Below are 17,004 nucleotides of genomic sequence, written 5' to 3' on the forward strand. Positions count from 1 at the left end.
TCCGACGCATCCTCGGCATCATCTGGCAGGACAAAGTTCCAAACAACACAGTCCTGAAACGAGCTGGAATCCCTAGCATGTATGCACTGCTGAAACAGAGACGCCTGCGTTGGCTCGGTCATGTCGTGAGAATGGATGATGGCCGGATCCCAAAGGATCTCCTCTGTGGTGAACTCGTGCAAGGAAAGCGCCCTACAGGTAGACCACAGCTGCGATACAAGGACATCTGCAAGAGGGATCTGAAGGCCTTAGGAGTGGACCTCAACAGGTGGGAAACCGTGGCCTCTGAGCAGCCCGCTTGGAGGCAGGCTGTGCAGCATGGCCTTTCCCAGTTTGAAGAGACACTTGGCCAACAGACTGAGGCAAAGAGGCAAAGAAGGAAGGCCCATAGCCAGGGAGACAGGCCAGGGACAGACTGCACTTGCTCCCAGTGTGGAAGGGATTGTCACTCCCGAATTGGCCTTTTCAGCCACACTAGACGCTGTTCCAGAACCACGATACCATAGTCTTTCAGAGTACGATACCATAGTCTTTCAAGACTGAAGGTTGCCAGCATAAATAGTAATATCTATGTAAGAATTTCAGCACCTGCTATTGACTCTTTCAAAATTTTGGCATTACAGGTCCAGCCTATTTATACAAGGATTTTTTATACACGGATTTGACTAAACACAAATGGCCCCTGCAAATGAGAAGGAATGTGCTGATCCCTGGAGAAGGAGAAAATGCACCCCTTTAAATCAGTTTAAGAAACTGAACAGTCCTTTAACAATAGCCTTGTTAATGAGAGAGAGGGGGGCAGCTGGCTGACAATCCATCAATCCTTCTAGGGGACCCCTCCCTTTCCCCTGAGCAAGTGAAAGAAAGGTGATTGCTTTGCATTGGTGAAGGGAGAGGCTGAGTGAAGCTTTCTAAGCTCTTGGAGGAGAAAGGGTTGATGGATTGTCTTCTTAATGACTTATCTTAGAGTCAAAAGGTCAGCAAGGCTGTTTTTAAATCACTGGAGCAAAGAAACTTTGTTTTTTTAAATTGATTTGCTATGGAACCTACGCAAATAATTAGTCTCAACCTCTATTTTTTTTCTCAGAAGCAACCTGGAATAAATATTCCAAGAGATCTTTAGAGAAGCCATCACAAAGTGTGGACCAGTAATTTGGCTCAGTTTGTGAGACTCCAGCTATGGAACTAATTGTTAATGAACAATTAACAAGATGAAAATTAATTGAACAGTTAAGGTGAAAATTAACAAGGTGAAAACTATTTGTTAATGAACTATGAACAAGGTGAAAATATTTTTACCCTGGAAAAAATGTGCTATTTTGGTGACTCATGTTGCTGGCATGTTGAACTTAGGGCATGAACTGCTGGTAAAAGTAGTGAGATGAACTTGATAGCTCTGCCTCCAGTGTCTAAGTAGTGTAAAATCACCTAGTGCTTTCTGGTTTAAGGGAATGTACTGTTTAACCTCTAGATGGCGCTACTTAATTAAAATTTACTTATAGACACTTAAAAAACAAAACTGAAGCCAGCCGTAAGTATGCCTCAGTTTGCGTGTAATATTGAGGTTTTTTTAGTTTCAAGGATATTGATTCCATGTGTATTTACCCCCCCCCCCCACGCACACATGCATTTTCTATACATACATGAACAAACACATTTGTGCAGATATGCATGGCTAGCCATATTTCATTACAGGAGATTTAAAACCCATAGCACTATATCTACATCTATACATTTGCACGTGTGGGGCTGCAGGTCTAGAAAATGCATTGGTCCACCAAACAATTGGAGAGACATGGATTTTAAATGAACAATGAATTCGTTGGTAAGTTTCAGACATCGTAGATCACCCGTTGAACACATTGTAGGTCCCGGTTTCGGAGCCTTGGAAAGATCCATCAGTGTAGACATACCAAATCAAACGGTTGGTCGTTCTGGGTCAGTACTAAGAGTTGACTGTGCTGCATTATTTTCTTTTGCAGCCTGTCAAGCAGTTGCATGATCCCACATTTGGTCTTTAACTAGGTAATGAGGACTTGGGGACTGAAGGTGGAAAGCTTCTCTCAGGTTCTTACTATCTGTATTTCTTGTATATACTCAGTTTTTGAAATAAAGTGTAACAAAGCTGAAGCCATGCAGATCAACTTTTCCTATGTATATAAAATGAGTACAGTATAGTTTATTTTATAAAAGGACTGTGTTCTTCTCTGCATTTCATCCCAACTACATCCTCAATGGGTAGTATTGCCCAACTGTTGGATGCATGCTGGACCACAAATACTTGCTATATAGTGGCTTCAGTCATATGTGGGGTGAGGTGGGGCAATCATTCATAATTTCTGGCCATTATCATGCCCCCTCCCCATAAATCCTGGAGGCATGTTCCACCACTGGATTCCTGAAATCACTGGATTCACTGAAACCTGGAGGCATGTTCCACCTTTAGGACTGGGCTTTTGGTTTTTTCTCTTGGGCTTTTAGTATGCCTAAACCAGAATCACGCAAACCGTGGCCCTGAGGCTGGATCTGGCATTCATGCAGATCTGTCCACCCAGTGAGCGGACCTTTTGGATCCACTCGGGCATCACATAAAGTTCTCCTTGTTTGGAGGACAGGGACCCTCTGGGCAATCTCATCTTCCTGGATGTCCTTTTGCATATCCTTCTGGGATGCAAGATCCTCCCACTCACCATCCTTTACCATCACTGCCCAGAGTGCCTCCAATGACAGTGTGGCACTTACAATACTAACAGTAGAGCCACCCCTATAGCTATACTGTCAAGGATTCCATACCCGGCGCACTATCACGATGAAAGGCCTCTCCTGTGTCTCCACCACACATACTTCTGATGGTGCCTGAGCACCTGATAGGGCCTGCTCTCCTGTAGGGATCTTAAAGATTTTTTTAATGCAGCTTCTGTGCTTTTGTTTGGAGTGTCCCACTCTCTTCCATTTTTAAACACTTGTAGACTGCCTTTGGTGACTCCTTCCAGGAGGTTCAGAATAGTTTTAAATAAATCCATAAAACCAACCCTTTGAATTATACCAGCAGAGCCAGTGAAGCTAATATAGTACTGGACTCACATGCTATCCAAAACTGCTTGTTTCCCAAACGGGATGGCACGGGAAGGATAGAGTGGATAGAGAGATGCTCTTTACACTCTCACATAACACCAGAACCAGGGGACATCCACAAAAATTGAGTGTTGGGAGAGTTAGGACAGACAAAAGAAAATATTTCTTTACTCAGCATGTGGTTGGTCTGTGGAACTCCTTGCCACAGGATGTGGTGATGGCATCTGGCCTAGAAATGGGTTGTGTCAGAATGCCAGATGCAAAGGAGGACACCAGCATGCAGACCTCTTGTTATCTGGTGTGCTCCCTGGGGCATTTGGTGGGCCGCTGTGAGATACAGGAAGCTGGACTAGATGGGCCTATGGCCTGATCCAGTGGGGCTGTTCTTAAGACAGACCACACAACTGCCCAGAGGGTTCCTGTCCTCCAAACAAAGAGGACTTCGCACTGCGCTTGAGCGGAACGCTTGGATGCAGTCTAGACAGGGACTGCATTCCAGGCACGCAATTTTGAGCACTGCTGCCTAAGACTATCCCTAGTTATAAGTGTTTGTGTAGAAGATGAAGGCTATGGTATATCTTTGATTCTTGGGTCTTTCTGAGCTTCTTTTATGCCATAAAATGCCCAAGAGAAAAACATAGATTACATTCAACAGTTTAGTAGAATTTAAGGTTATTTCACTTGTCATTTGTATCTGGATTTTGCACATGCAGGCTTTACATGCTTCAAAAGAAAATTATTAGTTATGAATATTTATGTACTATTTTTCAAGGCAAAAAGTAGTTCACAAAGCAGTGAATGTAATAATGGAAGCAATACCATTTGGGTCTCATGTTTTGTTGACACATCACGAAAGCTCTGAAAGAGCCCAACACATTCATGCTGCTCCACATGCATTCATCGTACATGGGGCAGGAGTGGGTCAGCATCATAGGAACAGGCTCTGCTCCTGCCCTATAAACAGTCTATGCATATAGGTATACCTTTCCATGACTGGAAATCATGCAAATGTAGAGGTTCTGAATGTAGATAGTTGTCCATATGTGGGCAAGCATACATGATGCAGATGTGCTACTACATCCTTTGTACTATGCAAAGAATGTAGTAGGAATCTGCCCTCCCCGCCCTATGCATGTTTAGAGCCTTCCCTTTAGAATGTCTGAAAGGGGCAACAATTTGTTTGACTTCCAGTTTGTGGTCCCAATTCATTTACCAACATTTTTTTCTTGTCCTGGATGAAACGAGAATTGCTCATAGGAGACAATAGAGAAATTCAGATTTTTATTACAGTATAGCTGTGCAACAGCTAACTATTCTTCCCTCTTCCCAACAAATAAACAAGCAGTCAGAAGGTAACCGCAACATCAGGAATGTCTGGTTTTGTGAATGTGGAAGTTTCCTTTCCAGCCTATTAGATGAGTACTTTTTTTTTAACTCTCAGTGTCCTTAATTATCCCATAGGTCCTAGAAGCTCACAGGGCTGTTGTGGTTTTTTTTAATTCTTTAAATTTACAAATGCTTCCATGTAGCTAGGGAGTCCTCCAAATACATAAGAACCATTACCTTATTTTTGAATGGTCTTGCTTTGCTTCTAAACTGATGGACATTTGACTGTCTATTAAATGGAATGATGGTAGCATAAATGGTTAGATTCTGTAGAAGCAGCATAGGTAAGCAAGTTATCTCTCAGTTTCGAAATACTATTCACCTTAACAGAACCATAGATATCCTATATGAGGAGGAGCTGATAGCAACCCAAGAATGGAACTGTGAGGCTTGAGTACTCATGATCAATCAAGAGAACTGGCACGCCTACTATGACCGGCCGTGGACCAGTGTTATCCCATCCATAAGCCGAAGTGAAGCGGATTACATCTGTGGAACATTATGAGGGCTCTGAGGGGTGGTTTATTGAGATGCACTTTACCCCAAGTCTCCTGCTGCCTCCTGGCAGTGCACTGTTGACAGAAGCTGCAACCCACTTCCCAAGTGACCATGCAAGAAGTGGATCATTCGCGTCCTTACCTTGCTTCCCTTGCAGTTTCCTTAAAGCAGGAAGTGCAAGACTTCAGGCTTTATTTACAGGATTAATGTGCGCTATCCCTTTAAATGAAACGGGAAGTCTTGCACTTCAGAGTTTGGCAAAATTGCATGAGAATCATGGTAAAGAGTTTTTTTCTTTTTTCCCTACAGTGAAGCGGCAAAGGTGGTAGTTACAGTGTCAGCATGGGAAAGCATTCCAGATTGTACTGCCCCGCCATGAACCTCTAATCAGACTAGTAGATTCCATTACTTGGCTTAGAGGAATTTCGGTGGCCCAAGTCCAGAACCCCCTGCCTTAACTGAAAGGAACTTCACAGAAGAAAGTATAGTGTATAATGGGAGGTACAAAGAAGAAGCTATTGAGACTCTTGTACAATTGTTACTCATTTCAGAGAGGAGTTCAAAGGTGGGAATCCTACTAGACTGTGCCCTTTGAGTTTTGATTTACAAGAAACAGTATTTTGTAATTCATCTGCATTATATTTTATGAAATACACTGCGGTAACTAAAAATAAACTTGACTATATGCGCTCTGTTAATTCCACAGCCAGTCCCCCATAGCAGCCAATTGGCACTGCATTTTTCTGACTTGCAAAACAGATTTTATGGTATGAAGTCCAGAATGCAGGTGCAATGAAACCGGGACTAGTTGTTGGCAGCCGATGGAACGATAAGAAGAGACGGCACAAAATAGCAGTCGACAAAACTTCCTGTGCATCAGCTCTCATATCATGCTGCACATTTTGAAATAGAAATGAGGCAACATATTCTCCTATTACAGTATTTGTGCAACAGTGATGATAGTAAAGGAAGCTATATTTGTTACTGGACAGAGCCACATTCTTATACATACAAGCATTCAGGTTGTGATTTCTTGCTGAATTACCCAAATAATCTGTTTTCAGGTTTGCCAGTGTCAGATTTAAAAATCCAGTGTTTGCTTTAAACGGTGTCACATTGGGGTCCTTGAATTTTGAGTCTGAAGTACCGGTAGTTGTTTTTAGAAGCATTTCTCTGCGTTCCCAGTTCTTAAAATGCTGAGATTCTCAGGATTTTCACGGAGCTAACATGCTAGCCTAAACATTATTACTAAGAAGTCCCACTGTGTTCAGTGGAGTATGCTCTCAGATAAGTATGCATTGGTTTCCCCTATAAAATCTATGTTCACTCAAAGTAAAGAGAGTTTTTAGTACATAATATAGACTGTTGTGGTGTTGGCACTTAGCAGTATCAGAACTTACCGTGCTGGTACTCGGCTAGACCAGAAGGTATATTGTAGTTGTATGGGCTGCAATTTGATATGTCCTGTGTTCTGGGGAGTGGGTGAGGAGAGGTGCTAAAACGAACACATCCTGTCGTGAGGCTGGGTTCGGTAATCTGGTATTGTTTGTCTCTGAGCTGTGGTGGTGAAGGTGGCCACTGTGTCAGCGAAGCGTCCCCTCAATGCAGCATCCAGGAATGGATAAATGTTGGAGTTCTTGGCCAGCAGTCAGGCGGTGCTTTCAGAAATGGGTTGCCGGCACAAAGAATACAGGCTTGAGAGGAAGAGAGCAAGCACAGGCTAAGCCTATGAAGAGGGAGCTGGAGACTGGTGGAGAAAGTGCTTGGAGGGAACAAAGGAGCTTTGAGGTGCCAGGATTTCATTGCTGTTTTGTCTATTATCATTTACTGCCATGCCTAAATTGTGAGGAGGAGTGGAGAGGAAGGGACACCCGGCTAGGCTACAGGATAATTAACAATCATACCTTTGAATAGTAACACTATACTGCTAGCTCAGCTAGATTAGTACTATTTTGACTCCAGCTAGAAGGCACAGTTCAGAAGAGAGTGCAGAGCTGATTGGTAATCTTTAAGGAGGATGTTGGGCTCAGGCATACATTTGCAAACGTTTTTCACAGATCTACAGAATGCTTGATTTGTTAAGCTTAAGTGTTAAGATTTTTTTTTTTCCTCTGATCAAAAGGGGAGCCTTGCTGGTTTAAAAAATGTCCTTACTACCTGGAGGCTGGCTAAACTGAAAGTAGGATTTGCAATCCTCTGCACAATTATTTGGACGTAAGCCTCATTGGACTCATTGTGTGGGCCCTACTTAAAAGCAAACATGCATAGAGCTGCATGTTACTTCTGTATTTTTTTGCATGTTCTTACTTTTGAATGTGGAAATGCTGAAAGTTGGATGCATCTGTGCTGGCTGTCATGGCAAGTGTTGAGGTTAAAGGCAAACTACACATTAATTGTTGGTAGGTAAGGTTTTTGTTTTTCCTTCTTGTAGTTAAGAGTAACTAAACAAGTTTGCTCCTTCTAAATGCAAAGGATAGGGCTAATGAAATAGGTCTGTCTTGCACAATGAAGAACCATCCTTTAAAATTATGATATCTTGTTCTTGAGGTATGTTAATTACTGCTTTCTCCCACAAATAGTGTTGTGAATTAGCCATGGTTTCAGTATTGTCATTACTTGAGAGTGTTTATATGAACATGTAAGCACAAAAGAGTAGTGCAGGATTTTTCATTTGTTACTGATGTTGCTGCGTTCTGAGTGACTTCAGAGGAATTTGCTTCTCCTAGTTTTCAAAGGATTCTAAGTAGAGTGTGTTACAGTGCATGTTTATAATCCCGCATTATACAGATTTGATGTTATGCTATTCAGAACATTGTTTTCTGAGGGTGTTCGTAATCTCTTAAAAGTGATTCACTTTATAAAGCCATAGAACAGCAGTTCTCAAACTGTGGGTCTGAGACCCACCACTGGGTCGCAACCCACTTTTTGGTGGTTCGCAAAACTGACAGGGCAGATTAAGCTATGTGCATCAAGGGTTAAACAAACTGCTATTGTGGGGGGAGCACTGCTGCCCAATCACCATTGTAGCCACACCCCTTAGCATTTATAAATAAGGCAGCAGGGCCTCTAAAAAGTTTGGAAACCACTGCTGTAGAAGATTCCATATGTGATTTTGGTCTTGTATATAAGAAGTCAATAAACAAGGAACAATCTAGATTTTGAAATAGATGTATAGCTCCATTCTATGTATGTTTACTCAGAAGTAAGTACCACTATGTTTAATGGGAAATATTCTAAGGTAAAAGTGCATAGAATTGCAGCCTTGTGGCCCAGTCCTATCCAACAGTGGGACCACTGGACCCACACTATATCCAGCATTGGATCTGAGCAGGTGGGAGGTCTCCTTGGGGAAAAGGAACATTTGTTTAGCACCCAGCCTAATCAGTGGGGCTACTCAGATCTGTGCCTGTTATTTTGCTGGTGCAGAACCAAGTAATCCCATGTAGAGCTTTCAGGCTTGGGACAGCGGTTAAGATACAGTGGAGACCATTTCCACCCTCTCCCCGCCTTATACATCTGATTGAGAAGTAACATCAATTGAAATCGGCAATCTCTGCAGCCCAGTAAATGGGTATAGAATGTGCCAGCTTACTACAGGTGTCCCTCTGTATCTTTGGGTCCCATATCCACAGTTTCACTTATCCTTGGTTCTCAAATTCCCCCCTCCCCCTGGTCATTTGTAAAGGCTTTGTGAAAGGAAGCAAACAGTGAGAACCTACTTAGAGGAACACTAGAAGGCACAATAGTGAGAGCGCTAACAAGCAGTAGAATTTAGCATTCTCACAGTCTGTATGCTCCCTCTATTATCCCTCTGTTCCTCTTAGCATTCCCACTGTCACCCCCTCTAGTATTCCTCTAGCAACTATGAGTCTTGGGCTTCACTGTTTGCTTCCTTTTCCAAAGCATTCCAAAGCAAAAGGAAGAAAAAGCTTAGTTTGCAAAGTGTTTGCAGACAAAGAGAGGCAAGTCATGAGCACGATGGGGAATTTGAGTAGGGTTTGCTGCTATCTGTAGTTTCTAGTATCTGTGACAGCAGCAGGAATATATCCCCCATGGATACCAGGGGATGCCTGTATCTTTTTAGCATTTGATCAAGAAATTATCCTTTTCCACTATAGGTGGCTGCTGTTTTTTTCTGTATGTATCAGGTCTTTCAGCTTGAGTATTTTATTTATTTATTGTTCACATTCTTACACCGTCCTTCCTCTAAGAAGATCAATGTGGTGTACATAGCTCCTCCCCTCCTTTTATTCATTATTTCATTCTTTCTTTCAATATTAGGAGCGCCAACGGCTAGAGACCATTCTCCATTTATGTGCAGAATATTCCAGACCTGACAATGATCCTGTCACTGTTACAACTGTTGCTGATGTTCAGAAAATCAATAAAGAACTGGAAAAGCTTCAGCTGTCTGATGAAGATTCTGTATTTGAGGATTCTCAGATGATGCCGGACACAAGATTCAGAAACCACTTGCAATCTCCTGTTGGTGATTCTAGCTTCTCTGAATTCAATGATCTTGGCCAAAATGCTATGGGGTTCCTTTCCTCTAGAGGGATCAGGACCAATAAACATTTAAATGACAGTAGGACAAGTTCACCTTTACCACCTTCTGCCTTCCTGAAGAGTGTTAATGAGTCTTCCTACCTAAGCATCATAGCAAAGGTAAGCACAAAACATTCTGCAGAAAAGCATGGTTGGATAGAACAGATTGGAACTGTTTCTATGCTTTTACCAAAGGAAATGTTTTAAATTTTAAGTTTAAGCCTATACTGTGTATCACATGTTTTAGTTTTGCACCAGAGCTATAAGTTTGTGACCCTGATCCAGAGAAGTGCATGATTGCACCTTCTTTTCTGAATAACAGGCTCTTCATTCTCAGGGGTAGGTCTCAAAGCAGTTTGTGATTGACTGCCAGGAGAAATGAGGTACAGAGCGATCTTCATCCTCCACCATTCAGTGGAAGTTAGAGGGAAGATCCAGTTCTTCTGTTTCAGGATATCCGCAAGGGCCAGGGTCAACCAGTGCTGGCATCCTAGAAATGCATGAGCCCTCACCAATGCCTCTGTGGGACACTATGCGGACTCTTGAGGGGTTCCCAGATGCTTGCAGAGAGCTCTCTGCTTGTAGAGCCATATACATGGGGACCTTCTACAGACATTCAAGTAAATGTGTGTAGGTTGGGGACAAAGCTTCGTTCCCTCCAGATGTGCTCATTATCCTTGGAATTTGAATGTGTGAAAAGGGATCCAACATTCATCTGTTGAAGGGAAAGCAATTCTTGGGATATTGCAGGCATCCTCTTCATCCTCCAATCACCATTATGATAGCATTGGCTTTGGGGAAGAGCAATGAGGAACACAGCCTTATTGATATGAATTAATTAAATAATGACCATTGACAATTATAGAACAATGATTCTCAAAGTTTTTAGTACCAGGACCCACCTTTGAGACATACAAAATTATGCAGGGGATGGACAGAGTGGATAGAGAGATGCTGTTTACACTCTCACATAACACCAGAACCAGGGAACATCCACTAAAATTGAGTGTTGGGAGAGTTAGAACAGACAAAAGAAAATATTTCTTTACTCAGCATGTGGTTGGTCTGTGGAACTCCTTGCCACAGGATGTGGTGATGGCATCTGGCCTGGACACCTTTAAAAGGGGATTGGACACGTTTCTGGAGGAAAACTCCATTATGGGTTACGAGCCATGATGTGTATGTGGAACCTCCTGATTTTAGAAATGGGCTATGTCAGAATGCCAGATGCAAGGGAGGGCACCAGGATGAGGTTTCTTGTTATCTGGTGTGCTCCCTGGGGCATTTGGTGGGCCGCTGTGAGATACAGGAAGCTGGACTAGATGGGCCTATGGCCTGATCCATTGGGGCTGTTCTTATGTTCACCTTTTAGAATGACAATCTGTCTGGGAACCACCAAAAGTGATGTCATTGACCTGGAAGTGATGTCATGGCCAGAAGTGACATCATCAATTTAGGCTTCAAACCTCAGCCATGATCAGCCAGAGGTCCCATTACACAGCATACACATGCTGATGTTTTACGTAACTTGGAATTCAAACATTCCAGTTTGGGATTCAAAGCAGAACGTGGACTTGGATCGTTCTCCAAGCACACAACCTTCCCTGTTTCCAGCATCTCATATGCCTACCTATTCAGAGCAAAGCACCATGTCTCTCTCCACCAGGAGCCTGCCTTGCCCAGTGGCTCTATACCCTATGTTTTCCGCTTTCTATATTCAATGGCTACTGAGTTAGTTTCTATGCGACCCACCTGAAATTGACTTGCAACCCACCTAGTGGGCCCTGACTCACAGTTTGAGAAACAGTGCTATAAAATGTTAGGGCTGTTCGACTGAGCTGCAGAATGTTCTGTCGCTAATGCCAAAAATAAGCCTGGGTGGAATGTGCAAAGGGGGAGTGGAAGAGCAGACACTGTATACTTGTGGGACCCCAGGTAGGACTTGCCATGGTCTGAGGCAATGGAGAAATACAGTGCACATCCTTCAATGGAAGGGGCCTTGCCCAGCCTTGCTGTATGCTGGCGATAAGTCTTACCTCATTCTAAATGTGAATTTAGAATCAGCTAAGCAATCTCCAGGGGACTCCACCTGGCAGTGAAAGTCTATAAGACATCGGCCCATGTCGCAAGGCTAAAAGGATGAGGACAGGTAAAAGTGTCCACACTCAAGCTGTGAGAAAACATGGTGGGATCTGAGATCAGCTGGTGGGTGGGTATCCATGCAGTGGCAATAGGTAGTTAATAGGTACATGAGGAAGATTGCTCATACCATTGTATCACGTGCCAGTATAAACTTGGCAGCAATAAAGTCTGCAGATTAGCAAAAACAACATTTACTTTGTTGGGAGCCAAATGAGTGAATTATACTTCTTTCCTGTATACTAGAAATGTGCATTGCATTTACAAAATAAGGAAAGCCAATGTGCAATCCCACCTAAATCTGAGAATATGGTGAAATCCTTCAGTTTATGAGTGGCTAAAGCTGTTTCTGGGAAGGTATGACCATATCCAGGGAGTGAAAATATTAGAGGAATGTTGTTATAACTTTCTATGTATCACTGCAAGCTATAACATTTGAGACTATCATCCACAGAAGGTCCTCTTGCCTGGCCAGTATCTTAATATCCTGGAAGACTAATCAGTGGTGATTCATACTGTAGGGATTTCAGATTGATTCGGTAAACACACTCTTGCATCTAACTGTACAAACTTTGTTCGTGTTCTTTTGGGCAACCCAATCTTCATTCTAAAAATCAAGGTAATGCTGAATTGTCTAATTCAGTGGTTCTCGAACTTTTAGCTCCGGGACCCACTTTTTAGAATGTGAATCTCTCAGGACCCACCGGATGTGATGTCATGACTAGAAGTGACATCATCAAGCAGGAAATTTTTAACAAACCTAGGCTGCAATCCTACCCACACTTACCCAGGAGTAAGCCCTATTGATTATCATTGTTCAAAGTGTATACATAGTAGCCTGTTAAGAGTTCAGATCTGTAACATTCCCCCAAATGCAGTCACTTACCATCGTAGCCTCAAGTCTAATATATAAAAAATAAGATATTGAAATGAATGGGGACCCACCTCAAATTGGTTCGCAACCCACCTAGTGTGTCCCAACCCACAGTTTGAGAAACACTGGTCTAATTATTTACAAATGTTTTAGAGATTTTCAAAATAAGGATTATATTGTATCCATATTTTTTACTTAGTCACTAGATTTATAACAAACAGGAATGAGATGACTTCTGTCTTATCTCGAATATGTGCAGGGATGATGTCAGGATCAGGCACTGCCAGAGGGCCTGTTCCTATCAGAGTGCCTGCCTGACCAAATTGTCTCCTGACAGACTCTCCAGGAATTTCAAGCATTGTAGGAAAAAGAAATGTCCAGGAACAGCTTCAGTCAGAACCAGCAACTCTAAAAAGAGCCCCAGTGCACTGCTTTGTTCTAGGGCTCCCAGCAACTTGGTGCCAGCGTTGGATTTGTGCATTAATGGCTTTATAGTTGTTTGTGTTTGATCCTGTGGAATCAAAATATGCTCTCTTTCCCTGAAGTCTTTTTTTTATCTTTTATTTGAAAGCTGCATTAGCCCCATTGTCTTCACTATTCCTCTGTAGATTCAGGAATTCAAAGATTGTGATCTTGCAGCTCTTTCATCCTTATGCAGCTCTTTCATCCTTACGATTATTCTTTGCCTTCCCTAAGTGAGAGATCCTGTTATTAATCCTCTGCTAGGAAGGTGAAATTCAAGATGCAGTCTCAGTATTAACCAAGCAGGATGCTAGTGAAAGGAGGCTTTCCTTCTAGGATTACTGAGCTAGATGGGAATACAATTCATTAAAAAGAATATCATGTATACTGTTGTAATAACAATAGCAGTCATTTCATTGAAATCCATTTCAATGGCTAATTCCATGCTGGAGATCATTAGGAAAGGTATTGAAAATAAGGCAACTAATATTATAATGCCATTGTACAAATCAGTAGTGAGACCACACCTGGAGTGATGCGTCCAGTTCTGATCACCACATCTCAAAAAGGATATAGTGGAAATTGAAAAGGTGCAGAAGAGAGTGACCAAAATGATTACTGGATTGGGGCACCTTCCTTATGAGGAAAGGCTACAGAGTTTGGGGCTCTTCAGTCTAAGAAAGAGGCGCCTGAGGAGGGACATGATCGAAATGTACAAAATTATGCAGGGGATGGATAGAGTGGGTAGAGAGAAGCTCTTTTCCCTCTCGCACAACACCAGAACCAGGAGACATCCACTAAAATTGAGTGTTGGGAGAGTTAGTACAGACAGAAGAAAATATTTCTTTACCCAGCATGTAATTTGCCCGTGGAACTCCTTGCTATAGGAAGTGGTGATGGCATCTCGCCTAGATGCCTTTAAGAGGGGTTTAGACAGATTTCTGGAGGAAAAGTCCATTACAGCAGTGGTTCTCAAACTTTGAGGCAGCTTTACTCCCTCAGTAAGTTTTTGTGGGGGAGGGGCTGGGGAGGAGAATGGGGGTGCTTTGCATGTTCGCTAAAAGCTGGTGCAAAGCACCTCCTGCAAAACGGAAGTGCTTTGCGCCTGCTTTTAGTGAAAGTTCCAAGCCTTGGGGAGCGCTGTGCAGGGCTGCGCAGGGCTCCCCACACCTCCTGTAGCCTGCTGCAGCTCTGCCTTCTGAAAGTAAGTGCAAAGCACCCCCCCTCGCCCCCTTAGCTATGCGATCCTGGGGATTGCATCGCTGCCTCCCTCTCCTTCCCCCACCCCTTAAAGGGACGGGGAAAATGTTACACGAACTGGTGCGTTGTGACCCACCAGTTTGAGAACCACTACAGGTTACAAGTCATGATGGGTATGTGCAACCTTCTGGTTTTAGAAGTGGGTTACTTCAAAATGCCAGATGTAGGGGAGGGCTCCAGGGTGCAGGTTGTCTTGTGTGCTCCCTGAAGCACTTGGTGGGCCACTGTGAGATACAGGAAGCTGGACTAGATGGGCCTTGGGCCTGATCCAGTGGGGCTCTTCTTATGTTCTTATTCCTTGTTCTAAAATGCCAGAGTATCAGCTACAAAATTTCATTGCTTATTGTAACTCTGAGTAAAGGTTGTTGGCATCCTTCAGTCTCGGAAGACTATGGTGTCACGCTCTGAATGGTGGTTCTAGAACAGAGTGTCCTCTCCAGTGCGTGAAGCCTGGGTAAAGTAGGTATGGAGGATAGGCTGTTACCCATGCAGCAAATCCCCCCTCTCCACGTCACTGAAATGGTCAAATGGAAAGGCAGAGGCCAATACGGTTGGTTCCAGCGGCGTCGCAAGAGTTGCCAGAACGTGACTGTGTTCAGCCACGAACTGCCTCAGGGACTCCGGCTCCGGATTTTGCCTCAAGGTTGACTCCTGAAGCCTTTTCCATAACTGGATGTAGCCACAAGGCAGTGGAGGTTTGGGATCAGAGTTTTCCTTCTCTCAGATGAGCTGCCTTCCCAGGCTGACGAGTCCCATCTACCCGGTGGCTGTTTAGTCGCCTCTTACGACAAGTACAGCCAAACTGAAGGCCTATTCTAATCCCCAGCCCCCAGGGGAGTGAGTAAAGGACATATAATTTAATAATATAAAGCAAAAGTTTATTTGGGAACCAGGTCTTGTATGTAATTCTGAGACTGTGGAAGACTCGTGACTTTTTATAAGTCATTTTAAAAAATAATCTTATCAATGTTTATACAAGCCATCTGAACTCTGAAAACCCATGGCTCCTTTGGAAAACAAAGTGCTTTTGAAGAAGCTCAAAAGTCGTGTTCATGAAATGTGATTGTTGTTCTTCTGGTTCTTTGAATACCTATTACTACAGCACAGCTTTGTTGTTGGCATATCTAGTTAGTACCCAGAAGCAGGAGAAGGACAAAAAAGCATAATAGAAAATTGCACCATTTGAAAGCTCTCATTTAGAATGTACGTTGATTTATTGCAGACACCAGACTGCATAAGCGAAGAACAGAGAGCACTGGAGCTGAATCAGATGGAAGAGCAGCGCATTATCATTCTCAATAACTTGGAAGAACTTGAACAGAAGATCAAAGATCTAAGTGATCAGATGGATGAATCCACCAGAGAGGTATCTTCCTTATTTTTAAATGACTTGATGAAGTGCACATATATTCAGCTTGCTCTACAGGAGAATGCACAGATTTATGCAGACTGTGGAAAGATTGGTTGATAGAGACACACATCAGAGACTTGAGAATGTTCTGTGTTGTACAGCGCAGTAGGAGTTTGTATTTTTTTAATTTATTTCACATTTTTATATCCTAACTGTAGAGTATCCTAATTCTGTAGTTATTGAATTATCTTAGGGACAAGTGTACAAATTGTAAAAATTGTATGACAACAGAATTAAATTTGCTGCTTCTGTTTTCTTAGACAAAAGCATTACATATCTCTACACTCCTTGTATCTTTTATAGCAATTAGTTGCTGACATTAGGGCCAAAGTCAGTGTGTTGCTAATTATATAATTGGTCTTGGTAGGCTTTCATTTTCTTATTTAAAGGACACAAACCTGGGAGGGGAGAATCTAGATGGGGGCCCCATGTGTGCTGTTTGTCCTGGGGGGGACTCCTTTTGGAGGCAGTGGGAGCTTTTCTCCAGGGCAAGAATGTGCCCATGGAGGTGGGGGAAATCTATATTGAGACCTTGGAGGGATATTATTATTATTATTATTAACAGTATTTATATACCGCTTTTCAACTAAAAGTCCACAAAGCGGTTTACAGAGAAAAATCAAATCACTAAATGGCTCCCTGCCCCAAAAGGGCTCACAATCTAAAAAGATGCAAATGAATACCAGCAGACAGCCACTAGAACAGACAGTGATATGGACATATAGCGCCCCACCATGATCCTGATTGTATATTAAGAAAAAGCAAGCGTAGCAGAGCCAATTATATTCACATTTTTGATACAGCTGTAATGGTAGACCTCAACTCTTTAATTATGTTCACACCATAATTCTATTCGTTATACTAATCAACCTTCTATGCTGTTAGACTTCCCTATAGTTGGGAATGCTGACACAGCCAGTGCTGTAATTTCAGCTTTCATCATTGTCTGAGCCATGGGAATCTTAAAAGAGTTCAGCACAGAGAACAAATTGGGGTACTCTCTCCACAAATGGGAGACACAACAACTTGACTGATTATACAATATGACATCTGAGGCTGTAGTTCTATACACGCTTTGCTGAGAATAAGACCCATTGAACAGAGTAGGCATGCATAGGATTGTTGCTTAATCCAGCCCCCTTCAGGTCTAATGTCTTCCTCTGCATAGTGAAGCAAGTTATAAATAAAGTTTTCAGTTCCAATTCCAGTTCCCATTCCAGTATTTGATTTTTAAAATGTTAATTATTTGATATGAACTGCAGGACATTACTTGGGAATATTCTAGTCTAATTTCCTGTCGCCAGATGATGAGGAAATATATTCTTTGTTGCTTTACATCCATTGTTTACCATTT

The 17,004-nt window shown here is 42.6% G+C and overlaps 1 protein-coding gene across 3 annotated transcripts in view; it reads left to right on the forward strand.

Moving 5' to 3' along the window:
* The window catches only part of PHLDB2 (pleckstrin homology like domain family B member 2), a 96,103-nt gene that overhangs the window by 33,481 nt on the left and 45,618 nt on the right, over positions 1 to 17,004 (forward strand). For all 3 annotated transcript variants that reach the window (XM_066619413.1, XM_066619411.1, XM_066619412.1), the window contains exons 4-5: positions 9,241 to 9,624; positions 15,462 to 15,605. In XM_066619413.1, coding sequence (XP_066475510.1) covers positions 9,241 to 9,624; positions 15,462 to 15,605 — 528 coding nt within the window. The remainder of the gene's footprint in view (positions 1 to 9,240; positions 9,625 to 15,461; positions 15,606 to 17,004) is intronic.

The sequence above is a fragment of the Tiliqua scincoides genome, chromosome 3 (assembly GCF_035046505.1).
Source record: "Tiliqua scincoides isolate rTilSci1 chromosome 3, rTilSci1.hap2, whole genome shotgun sequence".
Classification (NCBI taxonomy): domain Eukaryota; kingdom Metazoa; phylum Chordata; class Lepidosauria; order Squamata; family Scincidae; genus Tiliqua; species Tiliqua scincoides.